The sequence below is a fragment of the Narcine bancroftii genome, chromosome 4 (assembly GCF_036971445.1).
Source record: "Narcine bancroftii isolate sNarBan1 chromosome 4, sNarBan1.hap1, whole genome shotgun sequence".
NCBI classification, from domain to species: Eukaryota; Metazoa; Chordata; class Chondrichthyes; order Torpediniformes; family Narcinidae; genus Narcine; species Narcine bancroftii.
Genome location: NC_091472.1, coordinates 232114471 through 232134971, shown reverse-complemented (window position 1 = coordinate 232134971; position 20501 = coordinate 232114471). Strand labels below are relative to the sequence as shown.

At 40.4% G+C, this 20501-nt stretch overlaps 1 protein-coding gene across 12 annotated transcripts in view; it reads right to left on the bottom strand.

Moving 5' to 3' along the window:
- The window catches only part of hdac4 (histone deacetylase 4), a 481405-nt gene that overhangs the window by 284340 nt on the left and 176564 nt on the right, over positions 1–20501 (bottom strand). For 10 of the 12 annotated variants that reach the window (XM_069934297.1, XM_069934289.1, XM_069934292.1 and 7 more), the window contains one exon: positions 14576–14647. In XM_069934297.1, coding sequence (XP_069790398.1) covers positions 14576–14647 — 72 coding nt within the window. Of the gene's footprint in view, positions 1–14575; positions 14648–15708; positions 15897–20501 lie in introns of those variants that run through there. The other 2 variants (XM_069934295.1, XM_069934301.1) reach the window with 2 other exon arrangements.

The following is a 20501-nucleotide window of genomic DNA, read 5'->3' as shown; positions in this document are numbered from 1 at the left end:
TGTTTAAGAGGGTCAAAGATCTTGGATAGTAACAATTACATCCTTTATGGTGGAAAAGCCATTGAGGACATTCAAAGCTGAAAGCAGTCAGATTTTTGAAAACCAAGGCAATCAAAGTATGTAAGAATCAGGATGGAATGTGCATTTACAAAAATAACCTGTTATCTTACTGAATGGTGGAGCAGGTGTATGATACTATAATTTACTCTGCTATTTATATTCAACAAGGGTACAATAAAAACAATATTCAAGCCCTTGTTATGCGAGTTTACTTGCTCAATGACCATTAGGTTTTTTAATCTACTTAATTAAAATAAAGAATTAACCACATTTGGATTCCCAATTAGCAAGTGAAATGTATTAGACAATACAAAACCATAGAACATTACAGCACAGAAACAGGCCCCTTTGTCCCTTCTAGTGGGTGCCAAACATGTTTTTTTACCTAGTCTCACTGACTTGCACCGTCCATAGCCCTCCATATCTCTCCCATTTATGTACCTGTCCAAATTATTCTTAAATGTTAAAGATGAGCTCTCATTCAACACTTCAGCTGGCACCTCTGAGTGAAGAAGGTCCCCCTAAACCCTTCCCCTTTCACCCATAACCTCTGGTTTGTATCTCACCTACCCTCAGTGGAAAAAAGCCCATCTACATTTACTCTGTTTATCTCCCTCATAATTTTAAATACCTCTATCAAATCTCCCCTCATTCTTCTACACTCCAGGGAATAAAGTCCTAACCTGTTTAACCTTTCCCTGTATCCCAGATCCTGAAGTCCAGGCAACATCCTACTAAATCTTCTCTGCACACTTTCTGTCTTATTGATATACTTCCTTTCGTTGGGTGACCAAAACTGCACACAATACTCCAAATTTAGCCTCAACAATATCTTATACATCTTTACCATAACATCCCAACTCCTATAATCAAATATATTGATTTATGAAGCCAAATATGCCAAAAGCTCTCTTTCATGGAATTATGCATCTGTATTCCCAGGTCCCTCAGTTCCACCATGCTCCGCAATGCCCTACCATTTATCGTGTATGTCCTTTCTTGGTTTGTCCTTCCAAAATACAACACCTCGTACTTGTCTACATTAAATTCTATCTGCCATTTTTCAAGCTTTGAAACCCTTTTTCACTGTCCACAATGCCTCCAATCAGTGACATTTGCAAACTTGCTGATTCAATTTAACCGCATTATCATTTAGATCATTGATGAAGATGACAAACAACAATAGTTCCAACACTAATCCCCGAGGCACACCACTAGTCACAGGCGTCCAGTCTGAGAAGCAATATCCACCATTACTCTCTAGCTTATCCTGTCCAGTCATTGTCGAATTCAGTTTACTATTTCACTATGAATATCTTGTGTCTGAACATTCCTGACCAACCTCCCATGTGGGACCTCGTCAAAGGCCTGAGACAACATCCACAGCCTTTGTTTCATCAAATTTCCTGGTAACCTCGAAAAACTCTAGAAGATTTACCTACTACTGATGTCAGGCTCACCAGCCTATCATTTCCAGGGTTACTTTTGGACCCTTTTTTAAACAACGAACAATGCGAGCTACCCTCCAATCCTCTGGCAGCACACCTGTGGCAAAGGACATTTTGAATATTTTGCCAGAGCCCAGAAAATGTCTACACTAGCCTCCCTAAAGGTCCGAGAGTATATCTTGTCGGGCCCTGAGGATTTAACTCCTTTATTTGCTTTAAGACAGCAGGCACTTCTCATCTTTAATATGTACAAGTTCTGTGACCTCATTGCTTATTTTCTTTACTTCCCATGACTCTGCCCGTTTTCCAAGTGTATACTGATGAAAAATAAAATAAAATCTTCCCTTCTCTTGGCTCCATACAAAGCCGATCACTCTGATCTTCAAGGGGACAATTTTTTTTCCTTATTGTTCTTTTCCTCTTAATATACCTGTAAAAACCCTTAGGATTTTCCTTCACATTTGTCTGTCAAAGCGACCTCGTGTCTTTTTTTAGATTTCCTGATTTCTTTCTTGTATTTTATACTCAAGTACCTCATTTGGTCCATGTTGCCTTTACCTGCTATATACCTCTCTTCTTCCAAATCCTCAAAAACCAAGGTTCCCTATGCCTGTTAACCATACCTTTCTTTAATCCTGGAAGGACATACAAATGCCGTAGTCTCAAAATTTCACCTTTGAGGGACTTCTACTTACCAAACACATCCTTGCCAGAAAACAACTTCTCCCAATCCATGCATTCTAGATCTTTTCTCATTTCCTAAAAATTGGCCTTTTTTCAATTTAGAATTTGAACCCAAGGTCCAGACCTATCTTTCTCCATAATTAACTTGAAACTAATGGCATTATGATCACTGAACCCAAAATGTTCTTCTACACATACTTCTGTCACCTGTCCTATTTCATTCCCTAAAAGGAGATCCAGTATTGCACTCTCTCTAGTTGAGACCTCTTATGCATTGCTTTAGAAAACTTTCCTGAACATATTTGACAAACTACAAGCCATCCAGCCCCTTGACGTGACTCCCTATTAAGATCAACAAATATATTGGTGAGTCACAATCATTCAAAGTATTATCCTAAGACGCCTTTCCGTACTTTTTCAATGCCCTGTCTTTTTATCAAAGATAGTGTGCATAAGGTTTACAGGGCCTTCTTGAACGTTTTTATTAAAATTGTGTGAGGTGACTAGAACAACCCACTGCTCTTTAATATTATTAGGCACAATCGGATTCCTTTGCCTAGATCATAATACAATTAAGCAAACCAATTATGGGTAAGAAGAACTGGACATTGTAAATTAGATTAAAAGCTGCAAACTTGCACCATTTATACAAAGAGAATATGAAAGGAAGATTAGTGCATATTTTCCAATCCTTTTGTAGAGCAAAGAAAAATACATTGCATGGATCAAAGCCATGTTAAAGAACAATTCTCGACTGATAATGGAATCTAAACTACAGAAGCATTTTTAAAGTCTATTTAAACAAACAATCCATTTAAGAGTTATAATTAGCAGTTTGAGATTAATTTCACGATGCCATCCAAAATTTAATTTGAAAGGAACAGCTTGGTTAATAATGGTGACAAAAATCAACATTAAATATTGATGACTGGGAAAATATCTGAGAACTAGAAAAACTAGCTGGAAAAAGATCTGGGATGAATGAGTTAATGTGGTATTACTTTTTATTCCTATTTTGCTGCAATAATAGTAATTCATATAACCTGGTGCTTTTCTTCAGTTAGGCACATATTTTCTCCATCTGAACATCCTCATGGGATGGGATGGGGGGAAGATGAAGTCAGGTAGAGCCACAGTGATAGGAGATTCCATAGTTAGCAGTACAGATGAGTATTTCTTTGGCTGTAACACCAGGATGGTATTTTGCCTCCCTGGTGTCAGGATCAAGGATGTCTCTGAATGGGTACAGGATATTCTGGCAGGGAAGGGTGAGCAGCAGGGTATCTGCATTGGTACCCATGATGTAGAAAGGAAGGGAGATGGAGTCCTGCAACATGATAAGGAGTAAAATAGCATTAAACAAAGGGCTTCCAAGACTATCATGCCATAGGCTAGTGAGGCAAAACAAAAAAAATCTACAATGCAGTTCTATATGTGGCTAAAGAGCTAGTGCAGGAGGGAGGGTCAGTTAGTTGGATCATTGGGTTCTCTTCCAGGATAGGTGGGTCCTGTACAAGAGGGACAGAATGCCCCTTAACTGGAGGGTAACCAATATCCTTGTAAGGAGGTTCACTCGTGCTTCCCAGGAGGGCAAGCACAACAAGGGAATGAGTTTCATAACAGCAGGGTTGCAACTGGAGGAGTTGAGGGGATGGTAGATTCAATGTCAGAAAGAATGGACAGGTCATTGAACACAATGAGACTAATGGGCTGAAATGTATTTATTTTAATAACAAGGAACATATGGTTCAGATAGATCAACTTAAAGCATAGATATGTATATGTTGTGGTCATTACTGAGAATTGGTTGCAAGTGGGACAGGGTTTGCAACTCAACATTCTTCGTTCTTGATGTTTTAGACAGGATTGAGAGGGAGGTAAAAGAAGTGAAGGGGTTGCAATTAAGGAGAGTATGTGTTACAGCTGCACAATGAGAAGACATGGCTGAACGGCTTATCCAGTGAGGCCATATGGGTACAGATTAAGAAAAAAAAGCTGTCATCACTCTGATTGGGTTACATAAAAATTCTCTAAATAGCTACTGAGAGATTGAAGAAAAAATAAGCAAACAGATTGTGGAAAGATGCAAAAGTACAGAATGTCATAGTTGGAGACTTTAATTTCCCCAATATTGATTGGGATGCCCTTAGTGCTAGAAACTTAGCTGTGTCAGAATTTGTTAAGTGCATTCAAGAGGGTTTCTTGAAGTAGTGTGTCGAGAGTCTAACCAGGGAAGAGGCAGACTGGACCTTGTACTGGGAAATGAACCTTGCCAGGTGATCAGAGTTCAGTGTGACAGCATTATGGGAATAGTGATTATACTTTCTTAAGTTTCAAAATGGCAAAGTTTAAGGATAAGTCTGAACCTTTTGAGAAAATACTACACATTGGGGGATGGTAAATTATGGTATAATTAGACAGGAGCTCAGGAATTGATTGCAAGTACCTATTATTGGGGAAGTCCACATCTAATGGAAGTAGTTTAAAGATCAGATGATCAGAGTCTCAGACTGGCATATTCCAGTAAGAAAGAAAAATGGTAAGGTAAGGGAACCTTGGATGACAAGAGAGATAATGAATTTAGAATGAAAAAGGAAACACATGCAAGGTTTAAGAAGCCAAAATCGAAAAGGATCCTTCAAAATGGCAAGAAAGAACTAGGCAAAGCATTAGGAAGGCCAAAGGGAACATGAAATAGCCAGGTGAGTAGAATTAAAAATAATTCAAAGGCATTTGATACTTACATTAATAACCAGGGAGAGAATAGGATCACTCAAGGACAAAGGAGGGAATTGTGCTTGGAGTCAGAGAAAGTGGACAAGGTACTAAAAGAGTATTCTGCATCAGTTATCAATAAGAATGATGGAGGATAGTGTGGAGAATGGAAATGTATTTCATCATTTTGAGATGAAGATGGTGCAGAATCTTTTGAAACTTAAGAAAATGTGATCACTATCCTACAATGCTGTCACATTGAAACTCTGATCAACTAGCAAGGTTTAATTCCCAGTACAAGTCCAGTGTGCTTCTTCCCTGGTTAGACGATCAACACACTGCTACAAGAAACCCCCTTGAATGCACTTTAAAAAATTCTGACGCAACTATGATCTCAGGAGATGCAAATGAAAAGACCACTGGGGCCTTGACAACAATCATTGTTTCCTTATTAGCAAAAGGCAAGGTCCCGGGGACTGGACAGTAGTCAGTAATGCTCAAGAAAGGAGAATGGGAATAATCCAGGAAATTATAGACTGACGAGTCTCACATCAGTGACAGGGAAGCTACTAGAGAGGACACTTGGGGATAGGATTTACACATATTTGGAATGGCATGGTCACATTAGGGCCTGGTCATGTCTCACAAAGGCTGAGCGGAAACCTAAAATTATGAGAAGCAAAGATAGGGTAGAAACTCAGAATCATTTTCCTGGGGTAAAAATTTAAAATATTAGAGGATGTGTTTAAGGTGATAGGAAGGGAAGAGCAAAGTTTTTTTAAAAAACACACAGAGTGAGGGTACCTGGAATGGAATACAGGCAGTCCAAGCATAACGAAAGTCTGACCATGGACAACTCGTACTTATCAACAGACTTCACGCGGCTTCAGCAGTTCGTCGGCTCGAGGAAGGAGAACGCCGTCTGCCATTTTAAGTCTGATCACGTTGCCTCCCTTGATGCCTACTTCAAGAAATTGACTCCAGTAGTTTTATATGCATAGAAAGGTAAAGGTAAGCAGATATGACAGTAGGATTCAATAAGTTGTAGATAGATGAATATGAAGGGAAAATAAGGCTTTTACTTTAATTTGGCACCATGCTCAGTCCACACATAGTGGGCCATAGGGTCTGTTCCTGTGCTGTACAGTCTTTATATTCTGAAGGGTCCCAATCCAAACCATTGACTGACTATTTCTCTCTATGGATGACCCTCCAGCTTCCCACTGTTTGTTCAATGTTCTAGCATCTGGAGTTTTTTGTATTTATCATCAAAAGCACTTTCTCTCTCACAAACTATGTAGGTGTACCTTGCACTCTTCAGACGATTTGGGGGAGGCTTTACTTAAAAAAAAAAAGGAACCTGCACTTCTGACTGCCTGTGTGCATCAATAAGGGCACAAGGGAAATGGTTCAGTACTCAAAACGCTGGAGGAATTCTTCAGGTCACGCAGCATCCAAAGGAAGTAAAATGTAGTTGAGGTCTTCATCAGGAGAGTTAGTAGGAATACTGGTAGTTTACCTCATTTCTGTAATAGGTATCCACTGGTTAACTGCGGCATTCTCACAACCTGCTTAGGCTATGCCAGAATTAGAAAATGAAGCACAACACTGACTTACAAATTTCCAATCAAAGGTAAAGTTTGAGGATAAAATACACAATTGAGCATCTCTTTGGTTTAATTGGCAGTATCAGTACATCTGAATCAGAGGGTCCCACTTCTCTTCAACATACACACTGGTACGTTTAAGGTGCTATCATTTGGATCAGGCTGAAGTAAGAGATCACTCAGGTCTATTGAACAATAATGACAACTTCCATTTGCAGAGCAACTTTAACCCAGCAAAATGTACCAAGGTGTTTCACAAGATCTCAAACAAAGACAAGTTGGAATTTAGAAGAATGGCAAGGTGCCAGGACAACAACCCCTTCCTTAATGACAGCAAGACCAAGCAACTAGACATAGACTTCCACAATAAAAGTAAAGCTCATTCCCTGGTCTACATCAATAGCATTGGAGTAGAGACTGTAGGCAGCTCTAAGTTCTTTGGGATAATCATCCCAAACAACCTGTCCAGTCCAACCACATTGTCATAATAGCCAAAAAGTCTCTACTTCCTGAGAAATCTGAGGAAATTCAGCATGACATCCACTTCTACAGGTGCACCATCCAAAGTATCCTGTCAGGCACTTGTCTGCCCAAGACCACAAGAAACTACAGAGAGCTGAATGCAGCTCAGAACATCACACTAATTCCCCACTCCACCAGCATCTCCATTTACACTTCCCCGCTGTCTTGAAAAAGCAGCCAATATATTAAAAGATTCAATCTGCCTATGGCAAACTCTATTCATTTACCGTCCAACCACTGGGAAAAAGATTCACAAGTGTGAGATCACCCACCTCCCAGTTGAAGGACATTTTTGTCACCTGCTGTTATTAGACTCCTGAATGAACTTCACACTTGAAAAATAATGGAGAGAAACACAGAAATTCCACATGCTGGAATTTTTAGAAAACAATGAGCTGCTGGAGAAACTTAACAGGTCAGGCAGCATCAATGATCAACAATGATCAGTTATTGTTTTAGGTCTAGACCCTTTATTGTCTCAAGTAAGATAAGGAAAGGTTAGCTAGAGGCCATGATAGGCTATTGAACAGAAGGTGGGATATGCAGAGAAACAGGTAGAGGAGGAGGGTGGGAGAAATAAGTTATAGAGGAAAAAGTAAGATCATGAGTAGGTAAAGAAGATAAACAGTAGAACCAGGCAAAGGTGGAAGTTAACTAAAATTAGAAATAATATCTGTGCTGTTAGGTTTAAGGCTGTCCTCAAGTTTAAGCTTGGCCTCGATCTTTCTCTCTCTCTGTGATTCTGTGCCTGTACCATAAAAAAGTTGATGAACTGGACTGCTCATATAACCAACTTACTCACTCTACCTTGGTACACATGTCAATAAACTTGAAGAATATTATCTAACAAATATAAGGCACAAGAAATTTAAGGAACATCTTAAAATAAGCAATAAGTTTCAGAGTTAGGGTCTCAGGAGTTGCAGCTAATTGCCAATTGTGGAGTTAAGATTGTTGTTTAAGATGAAGCAGTATTGATATTTGAGGGTATTTGGACTGGAGATTACCAAAAGGTAGGGTAGGGCCTGGTCATGAAGAGATAATAAATTTAAAATCCAGACATTTGTTAAATAGGAGGCACAAGCAAAGCAAGCACAACAATGATGGAGGAACCAAACTTGCTGCACTGAATGAGCAACAACATTATGGAGAGTGAGGAAGGCTATCCAGTAGTGGATGAAGGCTACAGCAGATGAGCTGAGGCAAGGTTGGAACATGTAATATTAGAGAACTGTAAATAGTCTAATTGATGATTTGGACCTGGTTCAAAATTTATCTTGTTGGTGACCTGCTAGTTCTCCACCTTCAAATAATATGGAAAACAAACTTACACAGAACCATTCACTTACTGCTGATGTGACCAAGACATCCAAATTGGCGGTCATATCTGCCCACGTGACAGTAACTGTCAGCTATTGTAAATGATCTGCCACTTATGCAACATAATTTTGCCAGATAAAAATTTGGCCTTTTAGGTCAGTGCAATAAAAGCTGCTTAGAAATGTTTTAAAACACAATAGATCAAAATATAGTTTAAAATGTTGTGTTTAATAAATTATTTACTGACTTATACTAAAATATTTCAAGATCTCTTGCAGGGAAGGTGGGACATGTTCCAACAAGACAGTTTGAATCTGAATTGGTGGGGAACTAATATCCTTGCGGGAAAGTTTGTTGTAGATGCTCCAGTGGGAGATGGGGGAGCGGATGGGAACCAGAGTGCCAAGGCAGATAGAGGAGTGGAAGATGGAAAAGATTATGTGAAAATTCCATGCACCATTGGAAATCAATAGGTTGTACATGATGGAAATGTACTCAGGTCCATCTATTTCCATACAAGTGAGTATTGTAGGAAAGGCAGACGAGCTTAGAGCATGGATTGCAAGTGAATTATGACATTGTGGCCATTAGTGAAACTTGGTTGCAGGAAGGGCAGGATTGGCAGCTCAATGTTCCAGGCTTCCATTGTTTCAGATGCGATAGATCCGGAAGGATGAAAAGGGGCAGAGTGGCATTGCTCATCAGGCAAAATATCTCGCTGCATTCAGGCAGGACAGAACAGAGGGCTCATCAACTGAGGATATATGGGTGGAGCTGAGGAACAAGAAAGGTATGACCACACTCATGCGCATTACAGACCACCCAACAGTCAATGAGAATTAGAGGAGCAAATCTGTAGAGAGATAGCAGACAGTTGCAGGAAACACAAGGTTGTGATAGTATAAGATTTTAATTTTCTCCATATTGACTGTGACTCCCATACTGTAAAAGGGCTGGATGGCTTGAAGTTTGTCAAATATATTCAGGAAATTTTCTAAATCAATATAGAGGTAACAACTAGAGGGAGTGCAATACTGGATCTCCTATTATGGAACGAGACAGGTCAGGTGACAAAAGTATGTATTGTCCAACATTTTGGGTCCAGTGATCATAATGTCATTAGTTTCAAGGTAATTATGGAGAAGGTTAGGTCTGGGCCTCAGGTGGAGATTCTACATTGAAGAAAGGCCAATTTTGAGGAAATGAGAAAAGCTCTAGAATGCATGGATTGGAGAAGTTGTTTTCTGGCAAGAATGTGTTTGGTAAATGGAAGTTCTTCAAAGGTGAAATTTTGAGTCTACGGAGTTTGTATGTTCCTGTCAGAATTAAAGGCAAGGGCACAAGGAATTTTATTTTTGAGGGTTATTGATGATCTGGTTCGGAAGAAGAGAGAGCTGTATAGCAGGTATAGGCAATGTGGACCAAATTAGGTACTTGAGGAGTATAAAATGCAAGAAAAACCTCAAGAAAGAAATTAGGAGGGCTAAAAGAAAACATGAGATTGCTTTGACAGACAATGTAAAGGAAAATACTAAGTTTTTTTTTACAGGTATATTAAGAGCAAAAGGATAGTAAGGGACAAAATTGATCCCCTTGAAGATCAGAGTGGTCGGCTTTGTATGGAGCCATGAGATGGGGAGATCTTAAATGATTTTTTTCTATCAGTATACACTCAGGAAACAGGTAGAGTCGTGGGAAGTAATGAAAACAAGCAGAGGTCATGGAACCTATACCTATTAAAGAGGAGGAAGTGCTTGCTGTCTTAAAGCAAATAAGGGAAGATAAATCTCTGAGGCCTAACAAGATATTCCCTTGGACCTTAAAAGAGGCTAGTGTAGAAATTGCAGGGGATCTGACAGAAATATTTAAAATATATTTTGCCACAGGTGTAGTGCCGGAAGATTGGAGGGTAGCTCACATTGTTCTGTTGTTTAAAAAATGGCTTCAAAAGTAACCCTATAAATTATGGGTCAGTGAGCTTGATGTCAGTAGTAGGTAAATTAGTGGAAGGTGGTCTAAGAGATCTGATATACAATTAATTAGATAGCCAGAAACTGATTAGGAATAGTCAACATGGCTGTGTGCCTGGTAAGTCGTGTTTAACCAATCTTGTAGAGATTTTTGAAGAGGTTACCACAAAATTTGATGAAGGAAAGGCTGTGGATTTTGTCTGCATGGAGTTTAGTAAGGCCTTTGACAAGGTCCCACATGGGAGGTTAGTCAGGAAGGTTCAGACGCTAGGTACACACAGTGAAGTAGTGAACTGAATTTGACAATGGCTGGATGGGAGAAGCCAGAGAATAGTGGTGGATGATTGCTTCTCAGACTGGAGGGCTGCAACTAGTGGTTTGCCTCAAGGATTGGTGCTGGGACTGTTATTATTTGCCATCTATATCAATGATCTGGATGATAACGTGGTAAAATGGATCAGCAAGTCTGCAGATGACAATAAGATTGGAGACATTGTGGACAGTGAAGAAGGTTTTAAAAGTTTGTAGAGATAAATGGATCAGCTGGAAAAATGGGCTAAAAATTGGCAGATGGAATTTAATTCAGACAAGCGTGAGGTGTTGCATTTTTAGAAAGACCAACCAAGAAAGGACGGATACAGTAAATGGTAGGGCACTGAGGAGTGCAGTAAATCAAAGGGATCTGGGAATACAGTTATGTAATTCCCTGAAAGTGGGGCCACAGGTGGATAGGGTTGTCAAGAGAGCTTTTGGCATATTGGCCTTGATAAATCAAAGTATAGAGTGCAGGAATTGGGATGTTCTGGTAAAGTTGTATAAGAGGTTGGTGAAGCTAAATTTGGAGCATTGTATATGCAGTTTTGGTCACAGGAAAAATATCATTAAGTTGGAAACAGAGTGCAGAGGAGATTTAGTAGGATATTGCCCAGACTTCAGGAACTGAGTAACAGGGAAAGATTAACCAGGTTAGGTCTTTATTCCCTGGAGCATCAAAGAATGAGGGGAGATTTGATAGAGGTATTTAAAATATGAAGGGGATAGATAGAGTAAATATAGATAGGCTTTTTCCACTGAGGGTAGGTGAGATACAAACCAGAGGACATGGGTTATGGATGAAAGGGGATAAGTTTAGAGGGAACTTCTTCACACAGAGAGTGGTGGGAGTGTGGAACGAGCTGCCAGCTGAAGTGGTGATTGCGGGCTCAATTTTAACATTTAAGATTAATTTGGACAGGCATGTGGATAGGAGAGGCACGGAGGGCTATGGTCTGGGTGCAGGTCAGTGGGACTAGGTAAAAAAATGGTTCAGCACAGTCGAGAAGGGATGTAGTGGCCTCTTTCTGTATGGAAAAATATAACCCCTCCCACAACAGAGCCTTTCAGACTTTTAAATGAAATTCCACTGTACCAGATAAATGGAAAACAAGTTATTCAGCATCCTTGGCGACACAGACGCTTTATGAAGAGAGAAGCAGCTCATGGCAGTGTGGGATACAATATATGCCAAAGAGCACTTAAACATCATAAAGTTATATACTAACTTATATAACTGACAAAAAAAGGCTTTGAATAAAGTGCAGCAGGACTATTCAAATACACAAGATTTAAAAAGTAGGAACAGGAATAGGCCATTTGTTCACCATAACCCTTCATCTCCTGACTATTCAAACACCTAGCAGTGTCTTAAATACATTGAACAAGTCTACCTATTACTCCTTCATGAAGGAGAGAATTCTACACTCTCACTATCTCTGCGAGATTATCTATCTACTCCCAATCTACTTAAATCTACTTCCCCGATTTTGAGGTTATTTTCCCTCGATCTAGCATCACCTGCCAGTGCAAACAACCACCCTGCTTCTATCTTATAGATCCATTTCATAATTGTATTTTTTTAAGACTTCCCCCCCCACCTCAAACATTCTAAACTACAGAACTATCTCTCTTCATGTGAACCCCTTTATTTCCAGAATCAACATAGCAAACCTCCTGCGCAATGTGTCCAAAGCCAGGAAATCCTTTCTCAAGGGACAACTTCACTAGTACCCTGTACAGTTGCAGAACCTCTCTACTCTTAAATTCAATGCCTCCAATAACAAAAGTCCGCATCCCATTTGCCTTCTTGATTACTTGCTCCACCTGCAAACTAGTTTTTTTGTGCCTCATGTACAAGCACCACAATAGTATGCACTGTTTAAATAACGATTGACTATTTTTTCTTCCAAGTGAATGACCTCACATGGACCAAAATTGTATTCCATCTGCCAGACTGGTCCACTCACTTAGCCACATTACTTTGCAGACTGTGTTCCCTACTCAGTTTGCTCTCTACTCACTCACTCTTGTTCCATGCTTTATAATTGCTATATTTCACGGACACGATATCTGAATGTTTTAGATTTAGACTGCAAACCTGTTTTCATAAACAAACACTAGTACAGTGAGCATGTGAATAAGTGAACTCCTCTCTATGGTAAACCATAATACAAGGAAGAACAAAACAAAATAAATTAACTTTACCCTACTGAATTTCAAGATTTAATACATATGCATCTATAAATGTTTCAGTAAAATCATTCTTTTATTTATATATACTACTGGAAATTGTGACTTTTCAAATATTTAAGATATCAAGATATGCTTTAGTCAGCAGAGAAGGGAAAAGTGATGTAAGGGAGGGGAGCCTAAAGAGCCCCTTATAAAAATATTTTTTAACTCTGCCTCTCCATACTAAAATAAATAATCTCATATTTCCCCTCACAATATTCTGCTAGTCACTTTCTAGTTATTTTAGTTGAAGGATAAATATTGCCTAGGACATCAATAATAAAAGCCCCTACAGGATGGTGCCATGGGATATTTAATGTTTATCTGAGAGGGCAAACAAGATTTAGGCTTAACATCTCGCCTGATAGACTGCGATCTTAAACAGGGCAGTCCTTTATCAGCCCATCCCTGAAGTGTTAGCTGAGATTTTTCTGTTCAAGTCCCTGCATTGAATTGCAATCCATACCTTCTGACTTGGAACCAAAGATACTAGCAATGGAGCCATAATTACAATATAGAAATAAAATTGGCTGAGTAACTGTGATAGTCTCTAGAACATCAAATTTTCTTCTCATTTTTCCATTGAACATGTCGATCTAATGTCTTTAGTGACAACCTTAAAAATCTTCATCTAGTTTTGTAGACCTTTTAGTTCCTCGGGGTGAACATCTCCATTGACTTGTTCTGGCCATCCATGCCAATGCAATGGCGACAAAAGCACCTGAGCACCTCCACCTCCCCAGAACCCTGAGGAAATTTGCATGTCACCAGCATCCCTTAACAACTTTTACAGGTGCACCACTGAAATGATCCTGTCAGGGTGCATCACAGTGTAATAAAGGAGCTGCTTCACTCAAAGCTGCAAGAAACTGCACAGGATTGAGCCATTGCACAATCCCCCATCGACCCTTCCTGCTGCCTTGGGAAAAGCACCCAGTAAATTAAAAGAATCATCCAACCTTGGCCACTCTCTTCACCCCCCCTCTCCTGTTATGAAAAAGATACACGAGTGTGAAATGTAGTACCAGATTTAAGGACAGCTTCTTTGCCACCTTTATTAGACTCCTGTATCATCCTCAAAATAGTAAAACCTGGCTTTTCTCCTGTACTTCCTGATCTTTGTAACTGTGCATATCTACACTTACTTGCTGTACTGAGTATGGTATGTCCAGCTGGACTGCTCACAAAACCCTGCACCTTAATCCAAGATAATAAACTTTGACAACAGAAACTATTCTAACTTCTGAGTAGGTCAATATTACATAACTAACATTAGGAAACGCCAAAAGGAAAATCTCTTGAAAATGTAATACATTCTTAAAACTGCAATCGACGTTCAGAAAGAAACAGAAAGAGAAGTGACCAGTGAATCTTTTCGCAAGTTTGAGGCCAGTCTTTCAGTTCAATAAATAAATTCCCAACGCTGATCATCAGGACTGGTGCTGCTTTTGTCGTTGTGTATTAATGCATTGATCATTTGCTAGAAATTACCAATGATCTGAGAACTACACAGTTGAAAAAAAACCCAGGAAATAACGATATCGCCCATTTAATCAGAAAGACGTTTTTTTTAAAAAAAACAACAGATGAGAGAAATGGCATAACTTTACGTTGTATTTTTGGTGTTATATTTAATAGACACTTCAAAGTTGATTTTATGCGATCAGTTAATCTTGTTTTGAAAGCTCTGATCGCCTCTTACCAGTGCTGGGCATGTGATTCACTCTTGAGGGAGTCAACAGATCAACTGACTGGTCTCGGCCGGAAAGTCCATCTGCAAATGAAAATAATTCAGTCTCGTAAATAAAAGCAGCAGCGTCTGGTGTAGTTTTGCCGAAAAATAAACGCAACCCTCCGATGGGCTTTTCCAGCAATGTGGTATTAAAGTTTACATGCAGCGCACGCCCCGACTTGCGAGAACTATATTTTCAGTGAAATCGAGTCGTCGCGGAAATAATAGTTAATCATAGGTAATTTCGTTGGGCTGACAGTGTCCACGTTTTGTTAGAAAGATGCGTCCAACATACACTTTTAACTGGTAAACTCACTGAAAACGTCTCGTCAATCTTTTACATGACACAAAAGGGCCGGTCGAAATTAATTTTCAGATGATTTACCGACAATGGAGCTCCTGCTGAAAGAAACACAACCCTGGGAGGTGGGAGCTAAAAATAGCCGGAGCGCTGCAGGGGGAGATTAAAATGCAGAAACTCAAGAGGAGCACCGGTAAGGGGCCGAGTTGCTCAGGCGACATCGTTCAATAGAGGAGAACAAAATAAATAATTTAATCATTTCTGATATGCGGTGTACAATTCCCATATCTACCTGTACAATACTCTTCGCATTTCCGACTGAGTGGGGTCGTTTATAGCCATCAAATTTACAAATTAAAAATCTATTTGTATAAACTTTTCCGACCCAACTGCGCATTTGCAAGATTAACAGGGGTTTGGGAGTCACCTCCTATCGATCGGGACATTGTTTTACGTTGTATTTCACGTTTTTTTTAAGGGGGGGAGGTGCCTCATTCGATTTGCCGCTTTTAAAATGAAACATAGAAAAGGCATTAAATCTAAAACATGCAGTTGGAAATAAATTACGAAGAATTAAGTGGAGGGAAGAGGGTTTAATTCCCTTGACAAACGATGACAGCGTCTCCCTGTTCTCGGCACGACCAATCGCTCGGATCCACAGTGATTGCAACTTTTCGGTCTCACTTCAGCTAACACAGGAGTGAACCAAACACCCAACGGGACATTGAAACGAAGCCAAACTAAAATGACTCGGATAGAGAGAGGTTCTGCATGTTTGCCACCTCCACACTAGATCGCTTACAGTAACTCCGGTCCACTGCAGGCGCTTGGCAGGCGGCTTGGAGAATGTATCCATGTATTGCCACTGCACCAAATTCTCTCCAGCGATTTGGCTTCAGTAACTATAAATGATGCAATACGCTTAGATTTGTTTTTAAAGCAGAACCTTTAAGCGGCTTGGAATATCCTTTCACACGCCCGCCTCACTTTTTCTGACAGCTCCTTTCTAGGGATCATAGTAGAAAAAAAGCAGCTCCTGTGTTTAATTCAGTGCTGCACTCCCATCAGAAAGCGCCTCAATTCTCATGCGTTAATGACGCAGTCAGCAAGGAAATGACCCAATTTCATTCAATTCTTTTGAATAAAGTCATTGTACGTTCTGAATCCGAGGGGCAACGTTCAATCTGGCGCTGGCAAAGTCGAACTACGGTGCAAGATCATTTACATTCAAATACTGCTGGAAAAATAGACCGATCGTACGAATGTCGGATTTTCGAACAGCGCTGGCAACTTTTTATTTGCAATTCGCATCATTGTGCATGTGTTTTTTTTTTGTCCTGACCGAGTGATAACATTTATCAACTACGTGCACTCGTAAATTAACATTTTATATCCGTGTTTTGGGTGCAAAAATGATCAATTGTACTTTTGTTACATAAATTCTTGTGTTCGAGGAGAAGCTCAACTTCTTCCCTTTCTCCGGCGAATCCCTCTTACACAGTACATGCATGCATCATTGAGAAATTGAACGCTATATAGGTACTGCATTTAATGGCTCTGGAACTGACGGAATGGTGGAAATAATGGTTACAAAATACCTATTTCAGGGAAATTTCCGATGTTAATATCACAGATTATCAATAGGCACTTTCAGGTGGCCAAATTCCCTGCTTGTAAGGTCGCATATTATGCCAATATGCGGCTGCCGGGAGGCCACTTGAAAGCGCCTGTGAGGCGATCTCTGTTACCCTCCTCCGGCAGGGTAACTTCGCTGGAGCAGTGAGGTCACCCCCTGCACATGAATGCAGCCGCCTGAAAGCGGCTGCTGAGGGGATGACAGTCAGCTGGCGAGCGCCTGACAGCTCCCCTGTCAGCTGCCCCTGACCCCCTGTGCCGGACGTCAGGGCAGGGGCAACCGGCGTGGGCTGTCAGCGTGGGGACGTCCCACACTGATGCCGCTACCCCGCTCTCCCAACGGCCCGACATGGGTCCCCACACCCGCTCTCCCAATGGCCCGGCATGGGTCCACATGCCCGCTCTCCCAGCAGGCCGACGTGAGTCCCCGCACTGTGGGCCGGCCGGCGCGGACGGTCAGTGTGGGGACATCCCCATACCGCTGTCCAGCTCTCCCAGCGGCCCGACGTGGGGTCCCCGCGCTGTGGGGTGGCCGGCGCGGGCTGTCGATGTGGGGACGTCCCGTCCCGTGCGTGGCGTCTCCGCGCTGGCCACCCCGCGGTGTGGGGGCTTGTTTCGGGCTGTTGGGGAAGCGGGTGTGGGGGCTTGTGTCGGGCTGTTGGGAGAGTGGGGCAGTGGTGTCAGTATGGGGAGGTCCCCACGCTGAAAGCCTGCGCCGGCTGTCCCAACTCTGACAGCCAGCCATCCCAAACCTGACAGCCCGAAGGGACAGGAGGCGGAGTGTGCTCAGAGGCGCATCCAGTGTAGCTGTCCCTTCAGGTGGCAGGGCCGCTTCTTCAGGCGCATTCTTGGCGGAGAATGCGCCTGAAGAAGCCTAATGATAGTTAATGGATAATTTACACTATGTCATCACATTCAAATGGTCAATGAACCTTTATGATCAGGTATTAAAACCGGTTATTTTAGTTGCCTTCATGAAATAAAATTATTGGAGTGCTGGAACAGATCCTATTACTAACCTCACAACTGAACACATGGCATATTTCACAAACTAATTTTCTCATCAACCGAATCTTAATCAATACACCAATAATAGTAAAAAGATTACATAATAATGTAGATAGAGTGCAAAAAAAAACAAGTGCTAGCCTAGCACAGTGCAATTTAAATATAACAAAATACAAAACCGTTTAGTATTAATTAGAGCAAATTTAGAAAGCATGTCTCAATTTTCCAGTAAAGGGACTATGGCTCAAATTACATGGCAATTAACCTCTCAAACACAACAAATATTATAGTTTTAAAAATAAAGCTTTTTTGACAAATAATTAATATGTCATTTGTGATTCATCAGCCAGAACTTAAAAGGTACATTAATGTGTGTGCCATTTTTTTTGTCATGTAAAGAATGTTCCAAATCAAGTCACAAATAGACAAAGAAAAGTTAGGAGGGCTGACTAAAAGCTTGGTCAGATGATTTTTAAAAGTGCTTACAGTCCAGAAATCATCCACTGAAGCTGAAACTAGTTATTTGGGTGTGATGTTATTCTGCTAATCTTCATGCTTTCTATTTAATTAGCAAAGAATAATAATCAATGCGATTTATGACAATTCTTAAAGATTTATCTGAATTTGATTTTCTTTGCCCTCAACTTCTTGCATGTCTGAAAACTCTCACTTCAGTTCATAAAACATGTTATGAACAGACCTCATCAAAGGGTCAGCAGTGGAAAAGGTTAAGAACATCTAATTCCTGGGTGTAAACATCTCTAAAGATCTTTCCTGGTGCCTTCACTTCATGAGGAGCTTGAGGAAACCAAAGTCTTGCAAATTTCTGTATGAAAGCCCAATGTACAAAAAAGCTTCTTCCCCTCTGCCATCAGATTTCTGAAAGGACAATGAACTACAGACACTACCTCACTATCTCTTCCTTTGACTAAATTTTTTATTGTAATTTATAGCACTTTTGCACCTGTAATGCTGCCACAAAACAAGGAATGTTGTGATATGTTCATTACAATAAATTCTGATTCCTACTTACATTATCAATCTATTGTCACATCATTGAACTCGATTGTTACTGTTGATATGGCACTTTTAGACCTGTTTTGATCATTTACACTTATCAAAAGTAACATTCCAATGACAAATCTGTTAATGACCAACTTATGCCAAACCTGAACAATCACCACTTCTGTCCTTTCAACAAATTTCCTAGCCAAAGTTTAAACTCTTTAATACAATGGGTTTTATTTATCTTTGTAAACATTATTCAAAACATTTCTTTCATCAACCTAATTCTGTTTCTTCAGAGAGGTTCATAAAACTGACTTACATTTAAAAATTCAGACAGGCCATTATGAATTAATCCAAATATTTCCAGATCCTATTAACTATGTTCCCCTTAAATGAACCATTGTCACTAGAAGTTGGAATACTGTCTCTAGGGTACGCTTTGAGGAAAATTAGCATTTCTGCAGCATAATTTCTGTATCCAAGAGTGTTTGAAAAATGATGCTTCCCTTACATCATGTTTTTAACCTATTTTATTTCACCAGACTAATAAAGTAACCAGAAACTTGAATACAAGATATTTCTATTTTCACCAGGGGATTCAGATCTATAACAAAAACATTCTTGGATGTATTTTTTTGGTATTCCAGAAATACTTTGGATTGAAAACTTTTCCTTATATCAAATTTGAGCCATATATAAGTAAGAATATCAATTTGCATGAAAATTCAGAAATTTGATTACTGTAAAGCAGTTGATTTATTTTTCAATAGACCCTTAAAATCTTTCCCAAAAAAATGCAGTAAAATACCAACAAAATCACTTTCAGAATCATTTTAACCAATGTTCAACCAATGCAAGTTTTGTTCAGGTGGAACCATGCCGAAACCAGCTCCTGTCTGAGTAATGACGTGGATACATTCCATGCCTATTGTAGGAACAGGTCCACAGCAGATGCCATCTCACTGGCTCTACACAAAGCCCTGGAACACCTGGACAGCAAAGATGCATACATCAAGATGCTCTTTCTTGACTACATTTTGACATTTAACACCATCATCCCCTCAAAATTGATCAACAAACTCCCAAGACCTGGGAGTCAACACCCACTGCGCAATTGGATCATGGATTTCCTCAGCTCCAGACCACAATTAGTGAAGATTGGTAAGAATGTCTTCTCCATAATCTCCATCAGTATTGGAGCACCACAGGGCTGTGTTCTTGGCACCCTGTTCTAATCACTTTACACCTACAATTGTGTGGTTCGGTAGAACAATAACACTATCTACAAATATGCCAACAAACCACAGTAGTGGGTTTTATAAAGAGAGGGGATGAGTCAATTTACAGGATGAAGATTTGAAACTTGGCTGAATGGTGCACCAACAACAACCTTGCACTCAATGTCACCAAAACCAAGGAGCTGATTGTTCACTTCAGGAAAGGAAAGCCAGAGGTATACAATCCAGTGATTATTGGGGGAATCAGAGGTTGGGAAGGTGAGCAAATTTAAGTTCTTGGGAGTCACAATCTCAGAAGATCTTTTCTGGACCCAACATTCCAATAGCATTGTGAAGAAAGCACATCAGCGCCTCTACTGAGTCAGGAATTTGCGGCAGTTTGGTATGACACCAGAATCCCTGGCAAATTTCTACAGAGGTGTGGTGGTAAGTGTGCTGACCGGCTACATCATGGTCTGGTATGGGGTCACCAATACCCCTGAGCGTAAAGCTCTCCAAAAGGTAGTGGACACAGCCCAGGACACCATAAGCAAAATGCTCCCCACAATTGAGTACATCTACAGAGGACGCTGCCATTGGAGAGCAGCAGCAACGATCAAGGATACACACCACCCAACACAACTCTGTTCTTACTGATGTCATCAGGAAAGAGGTATAGGTGCCACAAGACTCGCGCCACCAGGTTCAAGAACAGCTGCTACCCCTT